The 23,593-nt window shown below is 39.5% G+C and overlaps 1 protein-coding gene across 1 annotated transcript; it reads left to right on the plus strand.

Annotated features, from left to right (window-relative positions):
* Positions 1-980: 980 nt before the first annotated feature.
* diras1a (DIRAS family, GTP-binding RAS-like 1a) lies at positions 981-12,309 on the plus strand. The gene is made up of 4 exons (XM_023281449.3): positions 981-1,206; positions 7,770-7,954; positions 8,895-9,065; positions 9,375-12,309. Exons 2-4 carry the CDS (start codon positions 7,817-7,819, stop codon positions 9,663-9,665), a joined length of 600 nt encoding a protein of 199 aa, XP_023137217.1. The 5' UTR covers positions 981-1,206; positions 7,770-7,816; the 3' UTR covers positions 9,666-12,309.
* The last annotated feature ends 11,284 nt before the right edge of the window (positions 12,310-23,593 follow it).

Genomic DNA, 23,593 nt, shown 5'->3' on the forward strand with positions numbered 1-23,593 from the left:
TGGTCAGACAAAACAACCACAATAAATACACAACACAACCACAAAAAGACACAAAATGACCAGTAACTGCCAAAAAGAGACACAAAAGCCTTAAAACAACACACACAAAATGGCCACAGAGACACAAAATGACCAAAAATAACACAAAATGGCCACACAACTACAAGAAGCGACACTAAACAACTAAAAAGATTCACAAAATGATCACAAACAGACACATAATGACTACGAGGCACAAAAGGAACTATTTCATTGCAATTAAAAAATAAAATGACTCTTTTCCTATACACACAAATAAAGATCTTTTGTGAATCATGCGATCACTGTTATCAAAAATCAATCAATCCACAGGCAGGTTACGTCTAAAGAGCTGAATAACCATCATTACCTGCATCACTACAGTCTAATATGAGCTGATCTGATCCATATGAGGTGTCATATTATATTTTCCACTCTCCTGTTATTTCTGTTGATGACGTGCCTGAGTGACGCTGATGGAGGGAACATGTATTTTTATTTTGGAGGGGGAGGATGCTGAAAATAAGACCTCCGGTTTGCAGCAGCCTACCGCCTTCAAAATAAAAGTGCAAACACAATTATAAAAATATATATACATATATTGACATTTATGATATTTAAAACTTTAAATTTCAGCAGAACACTCAAAATATAGCGTAACACAATAACAATTTACTTACATTAGTGCAAAATTTGGACTTTCAGAAAGCTGAATTTAATCTTTAGTATTTCAAAATGCTGCTTCATGTGGGTTGTTAAATCTAAGGGCATGAACTTTGTGTAGCTGGGTGAATTTCATGCCAAAAAAAAGCTGTTTCGGACGAACTTTAGTTCAATAAGATTGTCGAAATTGGGCTTTTATTGTGAAACTCAAGTAAAGCAGAACTCCAGCGGACGTGTTGTTTCTTGTTTGTTGCAGCGGAGCAGAGGAAGGAGGTGATGGAGGGAGGAGGAGGAGGAGGAGGAGGAGGAAGAGGAGGGCTGATGTGAGCTGATCAGCGGCAGGTCTGATGATGATGATGGTGATGATGGTGATGGTGATGATGATGATGATGATGATGATGATGATGGTGGTGGTGATGATGGTGTGAGTCAGACTTCGGAGGGTTCAGGATGCTCACAGCCGCTCCGAAGTAGACAAACCCCGCAGACAAACACACGCAGACCGAGAGGATCCGCGGAGACACGGTGAGTCCGCAGACATCACACGTACACCGGCCGCAGCGCCGACACTCTCACCGACAGACACGCACCGAAGGCCGGGGGAGGAGAGGACAGCCGCCCGGAGACAGAGCTCCACAGTCGGTGTTATTCCACAGTCCTACCCCGGTGCTGCTGTGGTTCCATTCCCAACATTGCGTGTACGTGTGCATGTAATGGGGCTCCGGTGCGCGTGCCCGACTGTGCGCGTGCCCGTGCCGACCTTACTATTGCGTGCAGTCAGACTGATTAACATGATGTGAGGAGATAATGAGACTGTGGAGCTGCAGCTGGTGGAAACCAAGAACAAAAGCATCAGGTCGATGTGTGTGTGTGTGTGTGTGTGTGTGTGTGTGTGTGTGTGTGTGTGTGTGTGTGTGTGTGTGTGTGTGCGTGCGTGCGTGTGTCGTGACCACAGTCTGGTAAAGCCATGAAATGCCATCATCAGCAAAGAAATATCAGAGGAATAGTGCTTTATAAGAATTTAATGTAACTGTAAATGCTAATATCACAGTTATTGTTATGCTATATATTCCTAATTATCTTACAGACAGATGTGCAGGTGTTTTGCCTCAATCAAAGGACACTACAAATAATATAATACATTAGTTACAGAAAAAAAACTGTAAAAAAGTAACAAAAAATAAAAGCATCATCATTGTGCAGCAAAGTGCCACATTTCAGTGGTTCTTTATTCAGTTAAGAAAAAAGTACTTTTATCACCCAGTAAAGATACTCAATTACAAGTAAAATGAATGTGGTGAAATATTGCTTTAGTAAAAGTGGGCAGGTACATTCAGGAAAATGTATTTAAAGTATTAAAAGTAAAAGTACTGGAAAATGTCTCATTTCAGGCTTTGGTAGTGGAAATATTCAAGTTCTTTACTTTAGTAAAAATACAAATACCATATAGTAAAAATACGTAATCACAAGTAAAAGTCCTGCATTTAAATGTTACTGGAACAAAAATGTGCTGTAGTCAGGAAGATGTAAATATTAGAAGTCATCTGCAGGCTGACTGCGGGCTGGCGGCGTGTGGTGGCTCTGTCCTGGTGGGTTGTCAGGGCGCATTGCGGGGGGTGGGGGCCCTGGGTGTACTGCGCTCACCTGGGGCCTGGTGCGGGGGGTATGCGGGGTGCCTCCCTGTCGGCGTCGCCGGGCCCCACCACACTGTCCATTTTTACCCTCTGGACTAGCGTCGGGTCCCGGCTCCGATTTCCTCTGACCGGCTCCCGGTGGCGGCCTGCCTTGTGATGGGCTGTTTGCCGCCCCTTCGGTGGGCCGCTCGGCCCCTGTGTCTGGCTTCCTGGCTGTGTGGGGCCGTTGGCCCCCTCGGGGGAGGGAGAGGGGGTGGGGTTGGGCGGGTCGGGTGGTGGGGTGGGGGGGTTTGGTGGGGGCTGGGGCTGGGGTGGGCGGGGGTTGGGGTTTGGGTGGCGGGTGGGTCCTCGTGCCCCGGGCTGCCTGGGTCGGTCTTGGCGCGCTGGGGGTGTCGGTAGCTGCTCCCTCTTGCTCTCCGGGTTCGCGTCGTTCACGGTGGCCCCGGAGGCTCTCTGGGGGTGCCGCCCTGTGGCTCTTACGGCCCGGGGGGAGGGTTGCCCTGTTGGCTTGGCCCTGCCTTGCCTTGATTGCTGTTCTGGGCTTCCGGGTCCTTCACACTTGCTTGTTTGATCAGGTCTCGCCAGCTACTGCCGAGTCCCATTTCAGTGAATGATGGGTCCCACCAGAATGTGCTGAGAATCTCTCCAGAGTCTCTACCCTAAACTCATTCTCTCTTGCACTAGTATCCTCTTCTGGCCTGTTCTATTCTATTCTACACTATCAAGACATCCACAATTATGGTGCTCAGTACCGTTTGTTTAATTATTTATTTATTGTATCTCTTTTTCTTTTCTGCTGGTTTGGATTTCTTTTCTTTTTTCAAATTTTTTTTTATTATTACTAATTTTTTTTTTTAAATTGATTGACAGTTAGTAGTTGGGAATAACACACCACCTTACTATCTTTAATTGCAATAGCACCGCCTGTTAATTTCTATCCCTGTTCATCCTGTTCGTCCTGTTCGTCCTGTCCAGTCTTTGTTTCCCCCACACATCACTGAGGTGTAGCACTGCCCTCCCTGGCTTATAATAGGGAATTCTAATAAAGAAGGTCTACTTAGCTTTCAGGGAGGGCCGGTGATGGTCACACACATGCACTAAATATTAAAATATTTGGCTGCAAGACTAAAATATGCATCGATCTCATACAATGTTGACTCCCTTCTTGTGGAGTTAAACAATGAGAACAAATGCAGACAAAAAAAAAAAAAAAAAAAAAAAAAAAAAAAAAGAAATCATCATCATCATCATCATCATCATCATCATCATCATCATCATCATCATCATCATCATGTGTCGCTGTTGTTCCGACAGTTGGCCACCGTAGATCTCTATTTGTGTCTATTCCCTGCAGCTCTCTTCTCTTCAGCGTAGGACTGCACTCCACCTCTTGATGTCATCACTCCATTTACCTCTCTGCCTTCCTAAAATATTAGAAGCACATGGCTCATTTCCCAGTTTCATTATTCAGTTGTGGAGAAAGTACTACATTTTTCTACAGAAATCAAAATCTAGCCATGGCAAAGGTCAAAGTATCTAAATATAAGAAAAATGTACCTAAAGTATCAAAAGTAAAAATCCTTGACGTAGGAAGATGTAACATTTCAGGGGTTTTATTATTAAGCTCAAATATCCAGGAGACACGGATTTTTACTATCAGGATCACTGAAACACATTCAGCTCATCGCTGCAGCACTTCAGGATCTTAAACACGAGATGTTCAGCACAAACTGTGAGGACTGAAGTGGAGGCGTGAAACTGCAGCAGCTTCTTCTTACAGCCTGTGTGTGTGTGTGTGTGTGTGTGTGTGTCTGTGTGTGTGTGTGTATCTGTGTGTGTGTGTGTGTGTGTATCTGTGTCTGTGTGTCGTGAGGACATAAGTCTGTTTCCAGTCACATTTTGGGACCTTGCTCCTCTTCTGCGGTCCAAAATCAATGTCAGACATCACATTTTAATAGATAGGCTGAATGAACGTACATTCATGTAATGGATTAAAATCACTGTGCAGTGATGGAAACATACACAGTGTGAACTCCCTGCTGTGTATTTCAGTTCACACCTTCTTATTTTAGATGGTAGGAAAATTACATAGCTAGTGTTCATTTTTTTCTGCTTTTGATAAGCTATTGACATGCTACTGTTAGCATGTTAGCTAGCTGTTGGAGCCATTGGAAGGTTTTCAGTCCCTCACTGAATCTCATCAAGTTTCTTTTTTCAATGCCTATACTAAGTATTCAACTCCACTGGAAGTTTTCCCCTTGTGTTGATTTTAAACATTGAATCATGGTCAATTTCATTTGGCTTTTTTGACAGATATTTAGAAAATAGAGCCTTTCTTGTGAAAATATCATTAAGAAATGAATTGAATATGACACATATGTAAATTAGTGTAGTCATGAAACTTGTCATAAAAATATTAATATAATGTACTAAAAATATTCCAGGTAATAAGCAGCAGAAGATAATAGCAAGTGAAAGTTGTTGCAGTTTAATGTTTGAAAATTTTAATGTTCATAAAAAAAATCTTGTCTGACAAAGAAATCTGTAAAATGTGAGAAAGAATTAAATGTCAAAAAGAAAAGGAAAAAACATGTAATGAATGTATTAAGAAAATGTATTAACAATATCACAGGTAATGAAAGGATAAAAAGGATATGAAGTTAAAAAAACACATTTTCAGTCATTAAATGCTTGAAAAACGAATAAAACATGTGAAATGAAAAAAAATGAAAGAATTAAATGTCAGAATATATTGATCAAATGTTGCAAGCATGTTTCAGTAACGAAATATTCCCAGAAATAGTGCCACAGAAACATTAGAAAAGGAATAAAAAGTGTGGCACAAACAGTTAAAATGCTTCAAAGACTGTTAATAAATATGCCAATTTTTTTTTAAATTTCAAAAACAATGTGAAAAATAAGAATAAAATGTCCCAAAAAATCAATAAAATGAGTCAAAAATGTCAGAAAAATGTCCTTAAAATAAATATATTTCTAACAAAGATGAATCTTTGGATGCTGTGATTTTTCCAGCTGATGTTTAACAAACTCTTTGCTCTGAGCTTAAAGAGCTGCAGATATTGATCAGCAACGTCTGTGTGAGCTGATCAGCTGATCAATTCTCAGACAACAGTCTTCACAGTTTACTGAAGGCCGTAGAAAGATGCTGCAGAGTGATGCATCTTCACTCACAGACAATCTTCGGCAAAGTTCAGTCAGAGAACTCATTAATCTGCAGACTGAAATTTCTCTGTTAAAGCTTCAGTGTAGTGACTTTTACACACAGATGAGCATCAGTTACATTAAATCCTAACAAGTTCACACAATGTTGATTCAGTCTGTCAGCTCCTGTACTTTGCAGTTTACCAGAGTTTTAAATCTTGTGTTTGTGGCAATATTTTCACTGGTAGCAATGCAGCAGTGGCTGGTTTACCTGAGCTGACGAGGGGAGCAACAGTAGCAATGGAGATGAAGTAGCTACAGTCTCTAGGAATATGATGGAGGTTGAGGAGGAAAAAGGACATGCATCTGAGAAAAGTTTCTGATGCCTCAGCAAGAATCCTGAATGGAGATGCTTCAGTTGATTGATTTTAATCAGTTTTTCTTGGAAAGCTGCAGGGAGCTCACGCTTTTTGCCTGAATTTAAGTCACTTTGGACAGTTTTTCACCCATGTTCAATAATCGACCATCAAACAGAAATGACCTGCGACTGTCCTCATTATGGTTCACTGGGTGATCCTTTGTTGTATTTAGCCGCAGAGTTTCCCCAACGTTAGACTCACATGGAGACAAACCAGTGGATGAATATGTCAGTGATTAGGTCATACAGCAAGTGTCCCACATGTAGATCCATAATGCAACTAGCTAAATGTCTGTCCTAGGTGGCAAATTTAGATGTTTCCATTTAGTCAGACTGAACAAAAAAATGCTCATACACTGTATACACTGTAGGTGTCCTTGTTTCTCTTAATCTCTACAACAAAAGTGGACAGTACAAAGTTAGCACAACCCACAGAGACACAACAGACACATTAATGGGAGAAACAGCAGGCTGGAATAAACTAGAATGATCCCTTTAGAAGACGCTGCTGATAGCAGGACTTTCCATCGTCTCCTGTTAAACTGGGTCTTAAATAATCATGAATCAGGCCTCAGCCCTAATCAGCACTGATGACAGTAAGAATCCTGTTATGTCACGTATCAGGTTAAATATCTTCAGACGGGTGTCTGGTGCTGATGCTGCTTCAGTCAGTGGTGTTTTCCCTGCTGCCTGCCTCCGCACAGGAAGTGACATCACATGGTGTGGGCAAGTGGGTAACCATGACAACAGCCCTGCTGCTGCTGCTGCTGCTGATGATGATGACATGTTTGTGCTCCTCTGAGTGTAAATCTCTGTCGTCCATCGCTCCTCCGAGCTCTGTCACTACGGTGACCGGGCAATGCGCACACACCCACACACACACACACCCACACCCACACGCACACACCCACACACACACACACACACACACACACGCACACACCCACACACACACACACACACACACACTTGATGCATTGAGATGCTGCCATGACTACGTTCAGAAACACAATGGATGCTGTCAGGAGGCAGGTGTGTGCTTGTGCGAGCAGAGTGATTAATGAGCTGCTGATTGGTCAATGGTCTGGGTCTTGCGGTGAGGATAAGGAGGTGATGACGTCAGTCTGCTCTGATGAAGAAACACCAGCAGCTCACACACCGATCCTACCTGCACTGCATGTACAGGTGCATGCTGGGAAACTCCCTGAGGCCTGCGCTTTAGTTTTTTAATTAATTTCATTTCATCATGTTGTCTGTAATAATTCAGTAAAGATGAGGCTGTCGGCACCTACAGATTTAAATGTCAGAGAGCTGCAGCTGCACACTCTCACTGTCTGTTATTACGGACAGTGAACTAACCACAGATGCTCCGTGGTTCAGCGGTTCACACATGTGGTGATAATTAGGGGTTAATGAACTGGACTGAAATGTATTCCTGGCTTTTTGAAGGGTGAAAAAATCCTGTAAATGTGTTAAACCAGCAAAAACAGCCCTCAATATTCAACTTACTTAAAGCAATAACCAAAAGGATGAGCTCATGGTTTCTTATATAAACTCTTATAATCTTTTACAATTCTATAATTAATCCATTAATTAATCCTCAAAATCTCACTACTGATGTAAAATAACCTCATGTTTAAAGGGAAATTTAATGTAATGTTTAGGTAGAGTTTCATGTGCAGATTTAGTAAATAAAGGGATAATCGTACAATTATTTTTATCAGTATTGGTGAATCAGTCAAATCAAATCAATTTAAGATCATCAAATTTATCATACTGTTAGTGACATGTTAAAATAATGTATCGCACCCAAAGTTCTTTCTAGAGCAAACCTCAGTAAATAATCCAGTCGTCCTTTGCCGTCTCCTCCTCAGCCTACAGGTCATTGATCCACAGCAGCAGGTGGACTCCAGCTCCTAGAATGCCTGAGCAAAGTAACGACTACCGGGTGGTGGTGTTCGGAGCCGGCGGCGTGGGGAAGAGCTCGCTGGTGCTTCGGTTTGTGAAAGGCACCTTCAGAGACACCTACATCCCCACTGTGGAGGACACCTACAGACAGGTGGGACATTAGAACATCCACACAGCTGATTAGACCAGACCATGTTTGCTGTCACACACCAGATGTAACACAACACAGAGGAATGAACTGAGCCCAGGGTTTCTGTAGTTCACCTGTTTATCAAAAATCAACATTTCCATCAATAGAATCTTTACGAACATACATTTATTTACATTTTTCTTACATTTATGTTTTACCTTAACAGCTCTATACAACAATATTTCTCAATAATATAAAGCTAATATGACTGAAAATCATTTCACATTGCTTTTGTTAGTGCCAAAGTTTGTTGTTGGAAGTGTCAGTACTCAGTTAAAAGATAAAAACACAAAATCATACAACGAGACACAAATGGAACCCAAAGAGACAAAAATTACCAAGAAAAGATAAGAACCAACCACGGAACACCCACAAAGATGCACAAATGACCTCAAAGAGAAGCAAAACAACCACAAGGTAACAATAAATGACCTGAAAGAATCCATAAAGAGACAAAAACAACATCGAATAGAAACAAAACTGCCAAAATCACCAAAATGAGACACAAAACAACCATAAAGAAACACAAAACAACCACAAAGAAACACTAAAGGGCCTCAAAAAGACAAAAACTGTCACACAGAGACAACAACAACCACTGATATACATAAAACAATCACAGAGGCACAAAATTACCATAAAGAGACACAAAACAACTACAAAATGAGACAAAACAGCCACAGAGACACAAGACAGCTACAAAGAAACACTAACAACTACGACAACACACAAAACCTTAGTGACTAAAAAATAAATATCAGTTATTTAAGTTCTTTAATGTTTCTGTCCATAGCAGCGAGAATAAACATTCAGATGTCTGTCAACTAAATATCTGACTTTGTAGGAACTCAGACCCTGTTAATGCCTGACAGTAACGGATCAGTGAATGTTGTCCCTGCAGGTGATTAGCTGTGATAAAAGCGTCTGCACGCTGCAGATCACCGACACAACAGGAAGCCACCAGTTTCCAGCCATGCAGCGCCTCTCCATCTCCAAAGGTCACGCCTTCATCCTGGTCTACTCCATCACCAGCCGCCAGTCGCTGGAAGAGCTCAAACCCATCTACCAACAGGTCTGAGCATGTTAGCATCGTATTAATGCTACATCATGTTTTCATCATGTTGGGTTTTAGGGTTCGGAGGTTTAATGGTCAGAGTATCTTCCTCTGTTGAAGCCATTAATAATAGTTCTGTGATGAGAGGTTGTTCAGTTACAAACCCAGATTTATCAGATTTTAGCATCAGTATATCTTTGGGCTCCACACAGTGTACCTGCAGGACTCGAGGAAGTTTTAAATGATGGATGGGATCAGTACTTATATCATGCAGTTGTGGATTTTGTGTGACTCAGTCCTGACTGGTGTGACCTTCTGACCCTGCAGGTTCTGGCCATCAAAGGCACCGTGGAGTCCATTCCCATCATGCTCGTTGGCAACAAGAGCGACGAAATGGCCCAGCGTGAGGTGGAGACGAAGGAGGGTGAGGCTCAGGCCACCTCCTGGAAGTGTGCCTTCATGGAGACGTCGGCCAAGACGAACTCCAACGTGAAGGAGCTGTTCCAGGAGCTGCTGTCCCTGGAGAAGAAGAGGGACATGAGTCTGAGCATCGACGGGAAGCGTTCAGGAAAAAATAAAAGAGCCGACAAGCTGAAGGGGAAGTGCAGCATCATGTAGAGCGATGGCGGCTGCACAGGACTCGCCGTAGAGGAGACACCAGAGGAAGCAGCACTTCTCCTCCTTCTTTGGTGACTGTAATCCATCTGCGTGAACGCTGGAGCCCAGACGAACAAAAGAACAACTGGAATATTTATAGCAGGGCCTCAGGAGGCTCCTGGCCTGAAATGGAATGTGTTTGTAATGCGAAAATGTTCATAAAAAACATTTTACACACTCAGCTAACCGCTGCCACCATTCACACTCACTCTGACATTTTAATAAAGGAATACTTCACTGATTTTATTGTGAATTATGGACCAAAAATCAGTCAAATTACAGTCCAGCTCTGGTTTTGCCGCTTGTTCATTAATTCATTAAAATCCTGCAGATAAAAAGCAGTGAAGTATTTCTTTATCTGCTGAGACTAACGGCATCATGATTCCTCAGTTGTTGTGGCTGATAGACGGGATGTTCTCAGCACTGTCATTAGACCAACGCCTACATATGTACTAACTGCATTTAACCTCCACTTGAACATGCTCTGAAGACCTGATGAACTGCAGTGGAAACAGCAGACTCTCACGTTTACATAGCAGGAAACTTTAACAAGCAAAGTTTTCATGGATACTGGATAAATGATCTGTTTGCATCAACAGACAGCTCCGAGGAAGCATGCATCTGTGAGAAATGTACATATGGTTTAAAGGAACAGTCCAGTATGTTGGAATATGCTGTCAGCTGTAGATAGTTTCATCTGTGTGTCCACTGCAAAGGTAGATCCAGTCTAGCTTGGCACAAAGACCGGAAACACCAGTGAACTCTCAGCCTAGCTCCCAGCTTTGGCTGTAATAAATCAGGAATTTTTGAGGGTACTTTTATTAATTACTTTCTAATTTATCTTATTTGTTGCTTATAAGTTGCTATATCTCTCGCAGTTGCAATTTAACAACTTGTTAACATGAATCCACACATTAGGACGCACAGAGAATTAAGTTCTTAATCTTGCTCTTATTGCTAAAAAATCATTGATTGTTAGGTCAGTGCTTCAGCATGATTGGAATGAGTCTTTCATTGCTTTCGATGGAACAAAGCAACAAAACTGGTTAGCAGAGGTGATAAATTCTCCTCTAATGTGTTCTTGGTCAAGTGGAGACACCTTGACGTTTAAAAAAGCTCCAATCAAAGGAAATTCCAAATTTAACTACAAAGGACATTTATGAACAACAGTGAAAAACACACTGACTAGAAGAGGACGAATCTAAATTAGGCAAGAAAATATTGTATAAAGGTGGGTGGGTGGGGGAATCAATTGGTTGCTTGATTTGTAAAATGTCAGAAAATGGTGAAAAAAGACAATTAGTGTTTCCTAAAGCCCAAGATGACATCCACAAAATGAAACATCACAATTTTAGTCTAGTCTCACACTTGGTTAATTTCCCCACAAATCTCTGTATTTTACACTTTCTGGCAGATAAATCAAACCAAAGCAGGTTATTGAGCTTACTGGGTCCCCTGACATGTTAGTTCCCGTGTGTCAGGTGTGTATTAACATCGTGATGTTAACCCTCCTGTTGTCCTCATTTATGGGCACCAAAAAATATTGTTCCTTGTCTGAAAAAATCCAAAAATTCAGCAAAAAAATTCCCTAAATTTCTGAAAAGTTGCAAAACCTTCAGGAAGAAAATTCCAATAATTCCTTAAAAATTTCCCTCAAAAGTTTTATTTTGAAAAAAAAATCCCCCGAATTTGGCAAGAAAATTCTTGTAAATATTTTCAACAAATGAGTAAAAATCTTAAAAAAAATCCTAAAAATATCTAAAGTGATTACATATATATCAGTAAAACTTGTAATATTTTCTTTAAGAACATTTTTAACATTTCTTTTTTTCCACCAAAAAATGTTCAAAGATTTCCCAAAAATGTTGAAGATGTGGACATCAGAAGTTTCACTGTGAAAATATATATTTTTCCCACATTTTCAAACTTTAAAACGGGTCAATTTTGACCCGCAGGACGACAGGAGGGTTAAAGTCTCCACTCCTGAACGATCCCACAGAAAGAAATTCTGTGTGAATGGAGCTAATAAATTTCTATTCTCAGATGAAACTCTGCATGCAATAAGCAATGACAGCTGTTTGTGTGTTTACATTTTGTTAGACTTCCAAATTTTCCTGACACAATAGAAACATCACTGAGAAATACAGCCGATGGAAAAGCACTAAAACCTTCCTTGTTTTGTGCTAAGCCGAGCTACAGACTTTGTGGACTTTTCTCTGCACTGATATTCATCTTGTCATCACAACAAGCTGACTTCTACATGTTGGACTGTTCCTTTAACTAACAGGAAGCTGCTTGAACGTTGCTGTTCATCTGAAATGCCTTTCCTACATTCTACTTGACAGTTTTGTAAATGATCTGATTGTAAGTGAGCTTAAAACTTTAAAAAGCACAAACACATGTTAATCCTTCTCAGATGGGCTCGTGTTGTTTACATGTCAGTGTGTCCACGCTGATCACACGTGTGTGTTGCACTTTTGAAAGAAGCGGTGTTTTATTTTACTGTAAAAAAGCTCTTTATTATTTTTTTCTTTCTGTTAGCATCACTCTGGCTTCAGCAATATTAAAAATGGCTGCTCTTTGTATGCAGAAACTGTCTCAGAAATCTGTCAGTGGTTTAATTGATGCATATTTATTGAGATGATTCTTTCACCTCGACACTGTAAAAAATTAAATGTTAAATTTATTTCATTTATTATGTCTAAACAAACTACATCACACACTTTAGCTGACTTTATCACCACAAGTCATCTTTATGTTGTAAGGTTTTGAACACAGCCGAATCCTACAAGATCTTTCAGAAACATAAAAACCCAGTTATTTCACTTTAGCTGACTTTTATAACATTAATAACGGTTTCAGGTCTAAAATGTACCATCAAATGAGCATGACATCATATAGTTAAGCTAAAACCTCTTCAAGAAGTTTTATTTTCAGTGACACATTATTAAATAAAAGAGACAAACAAGGTATGAAAATTACTGTCAACTATTTGGTAATAAAAGCTTAATTCCTGTTTATTTCAGGTGTTCGTGTGTCACTATGGGTTGTGCTAAGTTTGCACTCTCCCTCTCTGACATAGAGATTCTGGGAACCAAATACAATACAACATATATTGGGGCAAAAGCACACAGATATCCTCAGTTACTTGCATACACACACAACAAAAATAAAGAAATAGCTGAATTATTGCCAAATTACTAGAGCTGCTGCATTTTTACACTGCAGCTGATGTTATCAAATCTCTTCAAATACGCATGTTGTGCTTTTTAAACAGTTTTATGACACTGTTGAAACTGGTTAGAAGTGAAACTGTCTACTGTTGCATTAATGCAATGAAACTCCTAATTTATTTGTCAAAAATGTAAACATGGAGTAGCGCTATCATAGCAATGATTCTGGGTGTCTGAGGAAATAATGAGGCCTGTACGGTGGAGGTAAATAAAAAAAATATCTGAACAATAGAGTTTAATCTGATCATGGAGCAACATCCAGCTAGTAGGAGAACCTGGAGCAGACCCAGAACTCCCTAGAGAGACTACATGTTTCATTTGGCCTGGGAATGCATCGGGATCTTCCAGGAAAAATGTTGAAACAACTGCTGTGGAGAGGGATGTCTGGAATACCCTGCTTTGCCAGCTGCCACCACAATCTGACTCTGGACAGGAGGAAAGAAATGAATGGATGGATGGAAATTTACTGCCTTAAAGGCTTTATACAACACTTAAATTAAAATTTAATCTGATTCATTTATTAAAGGATTTATTAAACATTGTAAATAGGCTGTGTCTAACTGGAACACCCTTAACACCTATATTGATCCTCTATTGTCAGAGTCCAAATGAACCCTGCAGCTGTTTTGTTTAAATAAACAAACATCTTTTATACTAGGCGTCAGAATGATCGCAGCAACTTAAACCTACAAAAATGACTGTAATTGAAAAAGTTACTCAAGTTTACAAGCACTCAGTTCATAACCAGTGTCAGAATGAGCAACACTTAAAACCTCTTCATTTGGCCAGATACATTCTGTGGGTACTAAATTATGACACATAGTTTACTTACACTTCTTCTTACTTCATAAATCCAACTGTGTTGTTGCATAATTTCAAGAGTTCAGTTTTGCTCTTCTGTGTAGAAAATAAATAATCAGTGTTGACTGGGCAGCATTAATGAGTAAAGCTGTGAACTGTGTCTCTCTCTGCTAGATTCTGATCATCATCACAGCCCCTGTCTGCGTTTTTACACCTACAGAGTCCTGACCTGAGATCAGTCAGGAGTTAGGGATGCTAACAGATATAATGTACAGTCAAATAGTAGACTACGATCTGATTACTCCTCTTTAACACTTAAACAATGAACCAGTCATCAGCATCAATTTTTAAGCAATAAAAGCATCAAATTGAACATAATTCTTCAGCTCAGTCTTCTCCTGGTTCTTTTCTCAATAGTGAAATAACTTATAGAACCAGCTACAGCAGATATTATTTAACCAACAGTAGAGTGTGACGATGATGAAAACTAGGAAACAGTAGTGCTGTCACCTGGTGGTCGATGTGTGACATTACAGCTTCCTGGTGTTTTTCTGCCAGAAAACGTTCTGATTGTTGCTGCTCCACAGCATGAACACAGTAACCCATTACTTACATTTGACTTGCACCATTTTTTAGACTCAAACTCTGATCAGACAGTTACAGTAGAGGAGAGAAAGAGGTTTCAAATGTTTTGTCAACAAAAAAAAGCTCACTAACTGATAATAAAATTATTGTTATATGATCTACAAATAAAAACTAGATTTATAAACATATGTGATGATTTGTTGGGAAACTACAGTGTTCATGAATGCATTGCCTAACCCACAAACAATGTGAATAAACACAAAAACATGTACAAATATGTGTATTTCTGTGACTGTACAAATATCAAAATATTTTGTTTTTGAAGTTCTGAGGCTATTTTCATCCACACTGACATACCTGTGCTGCGTTAAGTGCCGGTGGAAACCTCAGAAATCACAGCATTCAAATGCAGTCATAACATTTTTTCCTCAGAAGATAAATTGACTCATCAGCCAGGTAAGAATATTTATGAACATTCATGACCTAAACAGCTATAGCAGACACATCCATGGGGAAATATCAGGCTGTCTGTTAGGATGATCGCTTTGTGGTTGAATAAAACAGGAGACTTGAAGCGAGATAAGATGCAGCTCAACCTGGTGTTTATTCACCAACATTCACATTAAAGGAACACAAACAGCAAAGGTGGTTAACTGGTGTGTTGTGGTGCTCCTTTCCTCTCTCTTCATTCTCATTCAACTGCCAGGCTTTTATAGGCATCCCCCTAATCAGCCCCTCAGGCCTACCAACATAAGGGTTAACCAAAATAATCAAACAAGAATTTCACAAAAATACAATGTCTTTAATTTTAACTGTGATAAACATTGAAACTAGATATCCATTTCATAAAAATGACTACCAACAGACATATATATATATATATATATATATATATATATATATATATATATATATATATATATATATATATATTCTGTCTTGTAGGCCTCAGCAGGGTTTTCACCCACATGCCAGCCTCAAAACCACACTCATTAAATCCGTAAGAAACAGTCATTGCTTTGTGTCTTATTGTATCTTGAACTCCATATAGGTAATGAAGCTGACCTTCATTACACTGTCCCATTCATGACTGTCTTTTTTTTGCCATATTTTCAGCAGATAAAAATGCTCCAGAGTCTGTATATGACTACAGGACTGAATGAATCCAGCAAATCAAGCTCTTTTCTCTCTTATTTATTTGATTTTCTTAACTCGATGCCCCTTGATTTTGTGACAAATGGGGACCTTGCCTCTGTTTTAGCTGAGTTGTTTTGAATCCACACTGTTCCAGCTGATCTAAATTTTCACATATATAAACATAAAATGTGTCTGAAATACAGCAGAAACGCCAAACCTGCCACAGAACCATTAGATGTGCTGGGAAGACAGAATACACACTCCAGGAAACAAAGAATGACTAGTGACCTATTTCTTTTGTCAGTCTGCTACAGAAAGCCTAATCACTCCCTAACTACAAAGTCAAGCTGAAGGTGTTGTGCAGTTAGTAGGGGTCAGCATGCGTTTGTCAGCACATACAGTGTGTTGTAGAATGTGTGCGTTTGTGTGAGTAACTAGTGTTTACAGTCAGTTGGAGGGTTTTTCCCTGCAGATGCCTGACCTGCTCACAAGCTGCAGCCTGTCTGCACAGAAAGTGTGGAAATAGATTTCTGAATTCAGATCTTTAGTTAACTTGAAGTTTAGAATCAACAATCCTAGTTCCTAATGACCATTTAAAAAAAAACAAAAACAAAAAAAAAAAAAAAAAAAAAAAAATATGGTCACCAGGTTAAAACGGGTTCAAAAGCTTTTTCACCAATCAGCCGAAGACACCGACTGAACGTTGACATTTGCAACAGTGGAAATTTTCATCCTCTACACATCCACATAGTAAATTAAATTGAGGTTACTTGTATTGATACGGCAGGTTCAAAAAGGCTCAGGAGCAGGAAATGAGACTGCAGTCAGATTGACGTTTTAGCAATGCTTTATTTACAACAAGATGATTAATACAGGAACCGGAAATAGAACTCAAACTCAGGAACTAAACTAAACCATGAAAACCAAAAACCATCTAGTGATACGGAGGATAACTACACGAGGATGAGAACAAACTACGGTTAACCCACGTATGGTATAACCAAGGCAGGAGAACAACTGACAATACAAAAACTTAACCCAGCCTAGACTCTAATCCTGAACAAAGATCCCCAGACTAAAAATAATTTTATGCACAGCATAAAACAAATAATATTAAGTACAGAACGCAGACTGTAAAATTCAATGTACGAAACGTTACACTAATAGTCTGGTGATACCAAGGCTTGGAAACTTAACTGACAAACAGGAATTCAGTCCTTGTCCTGGCTTTTCTCAGCTCTCCCTTTTCAGGAACTCAACACATGGAAGGTTGTTGACATCCAAGAGTTCATAGAAGGTAGATATTTCTCCCAGAGTGTTTCATCCAGATGAAGCCTGTGGTTCCCAGGACGAAGCTGGCGAGAGGTGGAATCCTCCATCAGAACAGAATCCAAGGCAGAGCGGAAGACCAGCCGGCTAGAAGATTCCAAAACCAGCAGGCAGGAGTCAGCGTCACTAAACACAGAAAACAGGATTAATAAAAGGCTGGTGGCAAAGACAGTTCTACTCCCCATACTGACTGGAGATTAGACAACAGTGCAGTCTGCTTTTATGGAGATGCCCAGAGACCAATCGCTCAGCTCCCACCTGCAGCTCATCTGCTGATGATCATGCAACACACCTGCTGCCAGCTTCACCATGAACACACCTAGGAGAGAGAGAGAGAGAGAGAGAGAGAGAGAGAGAGAGAGAGAGAGAGAGAGCAGGGCCGAGGGAGGAGAGAGCACTACCACAGCCTTAAGCTGTGGCTGTGACATATATAGTGCATCTAAAAAAACAGATATATCCAAAGTCCTGTACATGGTATACGACAGGAAACAACAACAACATGTGCAACAAGCAAGACAGGAAACAGGAAAAGCTTGTACAATCAATAAGTACAGTAAAATAAAATCATTACTAAATCATTAAGACCATGATGAGCAACCAAAAGCCACTGAAAACATGTATGTCTTGAGAGTCTGAAGAACGTTTAATTGATAATGCACAAATCATGTACTGCAAAGAAGCAATAGTCACCACAAAATAATGACTTATGTATACTGGAAGGGCACCTCAGTTCTGTTCGAAATCCTCCTCAAATCCGCATCTAAACAATGAAGTTATGCTCCACTGGAGATGTGATGCTGATGAATGAAAAAACAAGAGGACGGAAGCTATTGGAGCAAATCGTGTGTCTGAATGCTTTTTATGTTTTTGCCTTTTACCTTTCATGTGGTTTGTTTTTGTGAAATGTTGCATGGTGGCATTAGCCCAAATGTAGTTCTTTTGTTTTAGAGAAACAATACAAGACCTGACATGTTGCAGAGTTAGCTTTTCTGTTTATTATATTTTCTTTTATCTCCAGGTTCAGGTCACTCTTGTTTCTACCATTTGTTTCTTCAAAGTAGGTTTAATCCCTGAAGTATTTAAGAGTCTGTGCACAAGATTCAGCTAAATCTGCAGCTTAAAAAAACAAAACCATGCACACTTTAACTAGTGCAAAACATGTGCAAACACATTCTTTATTTACATGCAGAAGTGATTCAATACAAACTATTCACTTCTCAGTGATAATAAAACTAAATCATTGTGTGGTTGCACTGCTTGGTTGTATGTGACTGAATGGGAGGTGCTGCATTATTTAAAATAAATCTTTATGGGAACAAAGGCTGCAAATAAATAGTTCCACAAAATGTTTTTTCCATTCACTAATTAATATTAAACCATTTTATATACACTATATACTAAAAATCAAAGCTAATTTGTGTTGTGTGTAAGGAAGGAAGTGAAGCCTAAATATGGCAGAAATGGGCGCTACCGTCTTGTTCTGTTGTCATTATTTACACTCAGAGCGGTCGTGACAGCGAGATGGAACAGCTGCTCTGTCTGTGTGTTTGGCTGCACAACATGAAAACATCTAAAAGCACATGCCCTCAGGGACATGGATGGATGACAAAATTTACATCAAACAGACACGAAAACCATGAATTGATTTTATTCTGGTTGAGTGAAGAATGAGTTTGACCCCTTTCCTGATTGTAGGGATTACACAACCTTATACAACCATGTAGTCACTGTTTGCATGTACAATTTGTTTGGCTGTGTCTTTGTGTTTATTTGAACCCTAACGGGAATGCCTAAATGTGCACAATTTGGAAAGCCACATTGACTAAATCACATGCAAAGGACATCGTGAAAGTGGGTGGATTGAGGAGTGCAATTAGCAAACACAGGAAATAAACAACATGATGACAAACCTAGAAACTGATAGAAAATCAGTGCAATAGCAGACTAAAAAACAGCTTTCATCCAAACTTTCATCTTAAGGTGGCACTGCTCTGAAGATGATGAATCTGAAGGAGGATGACTGAATGCTGCAGTGTCAGCAGGTGTATAAAGAAATGTTTGAATGTGAGTTCGCTCTTGTTTGTCCTTGTTTGTAGTTTATCTCCTGTTCTGAACACTGACCTCAAACAAAAAAAGAAAAAAAAAAAAAGAGATGAGCACAGAGTTTGTACTGAATCATCAAGTCAGGAAACTGAGTCACCACAGAGCAGGTGAGCAGATGTTCTGAACTCTGGAGCCCACCTGTAAACAATCAGGGGCGTCATTTACTGACAGTCCTGATGTGTCTCAAGGAGTTTCACACAATAAAGGTTTTCAAAAAGTTTTAAATGTTACCGTTACCCCAGATATCTTCAGGGGTCCAAAATATGGATTACATTTTTGTTGTTGCTGTAGTTCAGAGGATTAAACGGTGCATAGATAATGGACGGATGGTGAGATAGTTAAGTAAAATTTCAAGAAAACATTCAAACAAAAAGAAAAGAAAAAGAGCTCAGAACTGTCTGTGAAATTAAAAGGGTGCTACATCATAGCTAATCTAGTTTACTATATTAGCTGCTGAATTCGCTATAGTAGCTACAACTGTTTAATTTGTTAGTACATTTAAACACTGCCTAAGAGAAATGTTAGCATACAAATCTGGGAAATACCACAAAATCTGCATATTAAATTGAACAGCTTTCTAGTTTGAACTTATATAACTTTAGCTGCTAAAACAAACCATTTGCCAAATCTGGAGCAGGCTGAAGTATTATTTAGCCAAATATACAGTATTTGAAATTATAAACAATTTATTAGCTAACGTGAATTTTAGCTAGACCATTTGCGAATGTGAAGCAAGCTTTTGTAAATACTAGCTTGGACCAAAATGGTGAATCCATTGATGAACTGCAAACAAAACAGAACAACTATTGGAAAGATTTGTTTTTTGTCCCTCGACTGCTGTACAGTTTGAGATTTGTATGTTGGGACTATGGAACTGTACTTGTAAGGAAGGAAAATACAAAAAGATATTATTTGTCATACCGTGTAGCTCCCTTTAAGTAATATGAAAATGCCTAAAGCATAAAAACTAATTCATGTACTCATTTTAGATATATAATTATATATTAAGCTTGTTGAGCGCTGCATGTGTGCTCTCTATTGAACATCCATCACTACTTTTATCTCTGTGTTTGGTCTTCATGCTGTTTGCAGCTGAACAGGTCGTCTATAGAGGCCTTTTACAGCTGGAAACATTGAGACCGAATGTCACATTTTCTGATGGAGAACCTCAGGTTTCTATGTCTGTAATGTGATAGGCTGTTACTATTGTAATTTTAGTTCAAAAGGCTAAATTCAGAAAATCTGAAGCAGTTTTGGGGTTTTACAGTCGTTTCCAGAGCGACAGGGACAATATTTCCAGATGTTGTGAGTATTTTACCTCGCTGGTGGTGAAAAATGAGTCAGTGTGTAAACCGGTAAACCCAGTTTCCTGTGATAAAATGACCAACGAGGCTGGAAAACCCAGGATGAGAGTGCGGTTGTCTAACTCAGAAAACAAATCCCCTTAAATCATTACAGTTTAAAGACTTGGCTTGAGGTTAGATCTTTCAATGTTATTGTTTTTCTCCGTATCTGCAACATTTTAGTGGCTGTAACTAGAGATGTAGCATCATAACGAGGACGATATGAAGCTAGACATTTCAGTTTTTTGTTCAGACAGATTTCTACTGTTAGTGCTGTGGTAATGAGAAGATCCACATTTAAAGACCTGTTTTAGGGTCCAGACTTGGTTTTAGGGGCCCATTTAAAACCCAGTTTACATTAAGATCAGGGGCCAAAAAATCTGGGTAGGTTTGTCATAGTTAATTATAGTTTAAGCTATCCGTTTTTGTTTCCAGTTCACTTTAATTTCCAGAGTGGGTTTGCTTTTTACAGTTTAGGTTTTATTGTTGGAAAGTTTTGAGTTTTAGTTAAATTGTCATTGGTCTCAATTCTACATTTAGTTTCATAAAATTCTGATGTGGTCTCGGGACAAAACTTTGGAAGTTAGGGATACAACACTTGGTGAAGGCAACCTACTTACAGTCATGGAGATATTCTAGTCTTAATAAACATGAGCGTCAATTTGACCAAACTGACAAAGACTAAAACTAAAGTGATTTTTAGTTTATTTTACTTTGTTTTGTAAGCTCATAATGTCATTCAGATAGTTTGTCTTTTTTATTTCACTAACCTCAGAGTGTTTTTCACGCAGTGTTTTAGTTTTTGGTTAATTTAGTTTTAGTTTACTGTAATAACCTTGGAGGCAAAGCGGTATGTCAGATAGGGTTCCCATAAAGATAGAAGGATAAACATGCTCAGCATGGGCTCAGTGTCCATCAATCAGGACAGCAAATACACAGCTGTTGTCATCACACACACTACACAACTAATATTGATCTGCTCCAGTAATACACACACACACACTGTGTGTGTGCTCTGACATCGATTACAGGAACACTCTCTCCCTGGCTCTATCTCTTTCGTTTCACTGGTCGTCACAGTGCAGAGCTGCTCCCTGGTTGGCCCCTGAGGCTGGTTCTGCAGCAGCCAATAAGCTTGCTCCGTGATGGTGGTGCGCTCCATCTCGTGAGGGGGGTCTGACTGCCGGGAAGAGCAGGGAAAAGACGAGCATCACCTCCTCCTTGCTGTTTCCGGGAAGAGTGTGTGTTTGTGTGTGTGTGTGTGTGTGTGTGTGTGTGTGTGTGTGTGTGTGTGTGTGTGTGCCCTGCAGGATCACGACTCAGCGTTCATCTCTCTAGTGCTGAGTCATGTGTTTAATTTGACTGTTTGAATGCAGTTTTTCTGATTTCTGGCCATTTACATACCTGAGCAGGCCTGAGGGGGGAAATTTTGCAAAATAAAATACAAATTAACACCACTTTGATGTGCTACTATGATGTGAATATGCAGCTGAAGGCAATTCTCCAGTTGGTGCTATAAAACACTTGCAGAATAAGATGACATCAGAAATTCAAAGAGCTCAAAAAGAAACTTAAGTGACAAAAAAGACAGTAGAGAACATGATAGAAACGTTCCTGTCAGCTTCATGTATTAATGCGAGGAAGGCCCAGTTGAACAGTTTACTATACTGAAAACACAGGCCACACAGAAAGAATCCAACAAAAGTCTGTACACTTTTCACTCTGAGACTGAAATCTTTAATTTTCTAAAATATTTTACCTTTATTTTTGATGATAAGCTTAATCAACAAAACCTTTTGCACCTATACAACCCAATATCATCACACTGCAACTTCTGTGCTTCACTGTCAGGACTAGGCATTCACTGGGGTATTCCTGATCAGGTTTACATTAAACATGCTGGAGTGTATCTGAGATAAACTATTTCATCTTGCTCTCATCCCATCAAAGCATGTACTCCCCATGCTCAGCAGGTTTAATTCTGATTTTCTTTAGCAAAGCTTCATCTTTCAGTTTTGTGCCGAAGAGCAAGCAATATTATTTTCTTAGATGTTGTCTGTAGAGGCTGACGTTATAAACTGTTCTTCTTATTGTTTGAGTTGTTACAGAAACTCTAATTTCTGATGTTAACTCCTGTGCCAAGTCTCAAGCACCTGCCAGTCTGAGCTAGGTTTTGTAACACACTGTCAGTAGCAGCATTTTACGAAGTGATGCTCTGCTACAACTGCATTTCCACTGATTTTAACTTGGCTATCGATCCTCATGTACTATTTTCCATCCCTGTTCCCAGTCTGAAGTACTTACTTGTCTGTTTTTCACATCTAGATTATGAAAGTAGTACACTGTCATTATGCCATTTTTGGAGATCGACCACTTCAGCTCTGATTAGTGGTACGATGGTTCATTCTATACCTCATGATTACTGCTGCATCTGTGTTTCTACTGATTTTTAGCTGGTCCCCCATCTTCTTGTATCCTTTTCCATTAGATTTCTTAATTCCTCTGACAATTCTTTTCAGTGTAGAGCCATGATGCAGACAGACATAGACCATAGGATCAAAACTGAGAAAGTTCTAATGCTCACAGATGATTCTCTAAAAATATTCATGCAGACGGGCTCATTGGAAATCACGTGTACTAAATGCACTCTCTGCTCCGAGGAAATACTCTCCCATTTGACTTAGAAATAGTACAATTTTAAATCATTCATATTTAAATGATTTTGCACGAGAGCGTACTCACTTCTGATGTTGACTGTATGTGTACGTACAAAAACATGCTAACATCCAATCTGCAGAAATGTAGTTTAAGGAGAAAATACAATCTTTCCTTCTGGAATGTAGACAAGAGACGAGTAAATTAAGTCAAAATTAATATTTAACATTGCACTTGAGTAAATATATTGCAGATGACCAGCAGATGGCAGCAAATCAGCGTTTAGAAGCCGCAACCAGAAACATCTGTTTGTTCATTCTCTGACCAGCAGGCGGAGCAGTGACACAACAAATCAGTTGTTTATCAGCTGATCTTTCTTATGAAGAAATCAGACAGCAACATGAGTCACAGACAGACAGACAGTCAGACAGACAGACTGTGAACTGTCTGTCTGTCTGACTCACGTCTGCTTTATTGACAACTTCACTGTCTGTAAATCTCAGACTCCGTCTCCCCTTTTGTTAACCTCAATCAACTCAACATCAGTTTTCCCATAAATAACACAAACCCATGACTTATTTTCACCACAGTTTAATGTGACTCACAACTTTTACTCACACATGGTATTTTTAGGACTTTAAGGCTAAATGTAGCTTTGGAAATACACAATCATAACCTATTTTTAAGAGTTTCATGTAAAATG

Source organism: Amphiprion ocellaris, chromosome 2, assembly GCF_022539595.1.
Source record: "Amphiprion ocellaris isolate individual 3 ecotype Okinawa chromosome 2, ASM2253959v1, whole genome shotgun sequence".
Classification (NCBI taxonomy): Eukaryota; Metazoa; Chordata; class Actinopteri; family Pomacentridae; genus Amphiprion; species Amphiprion ocellaris.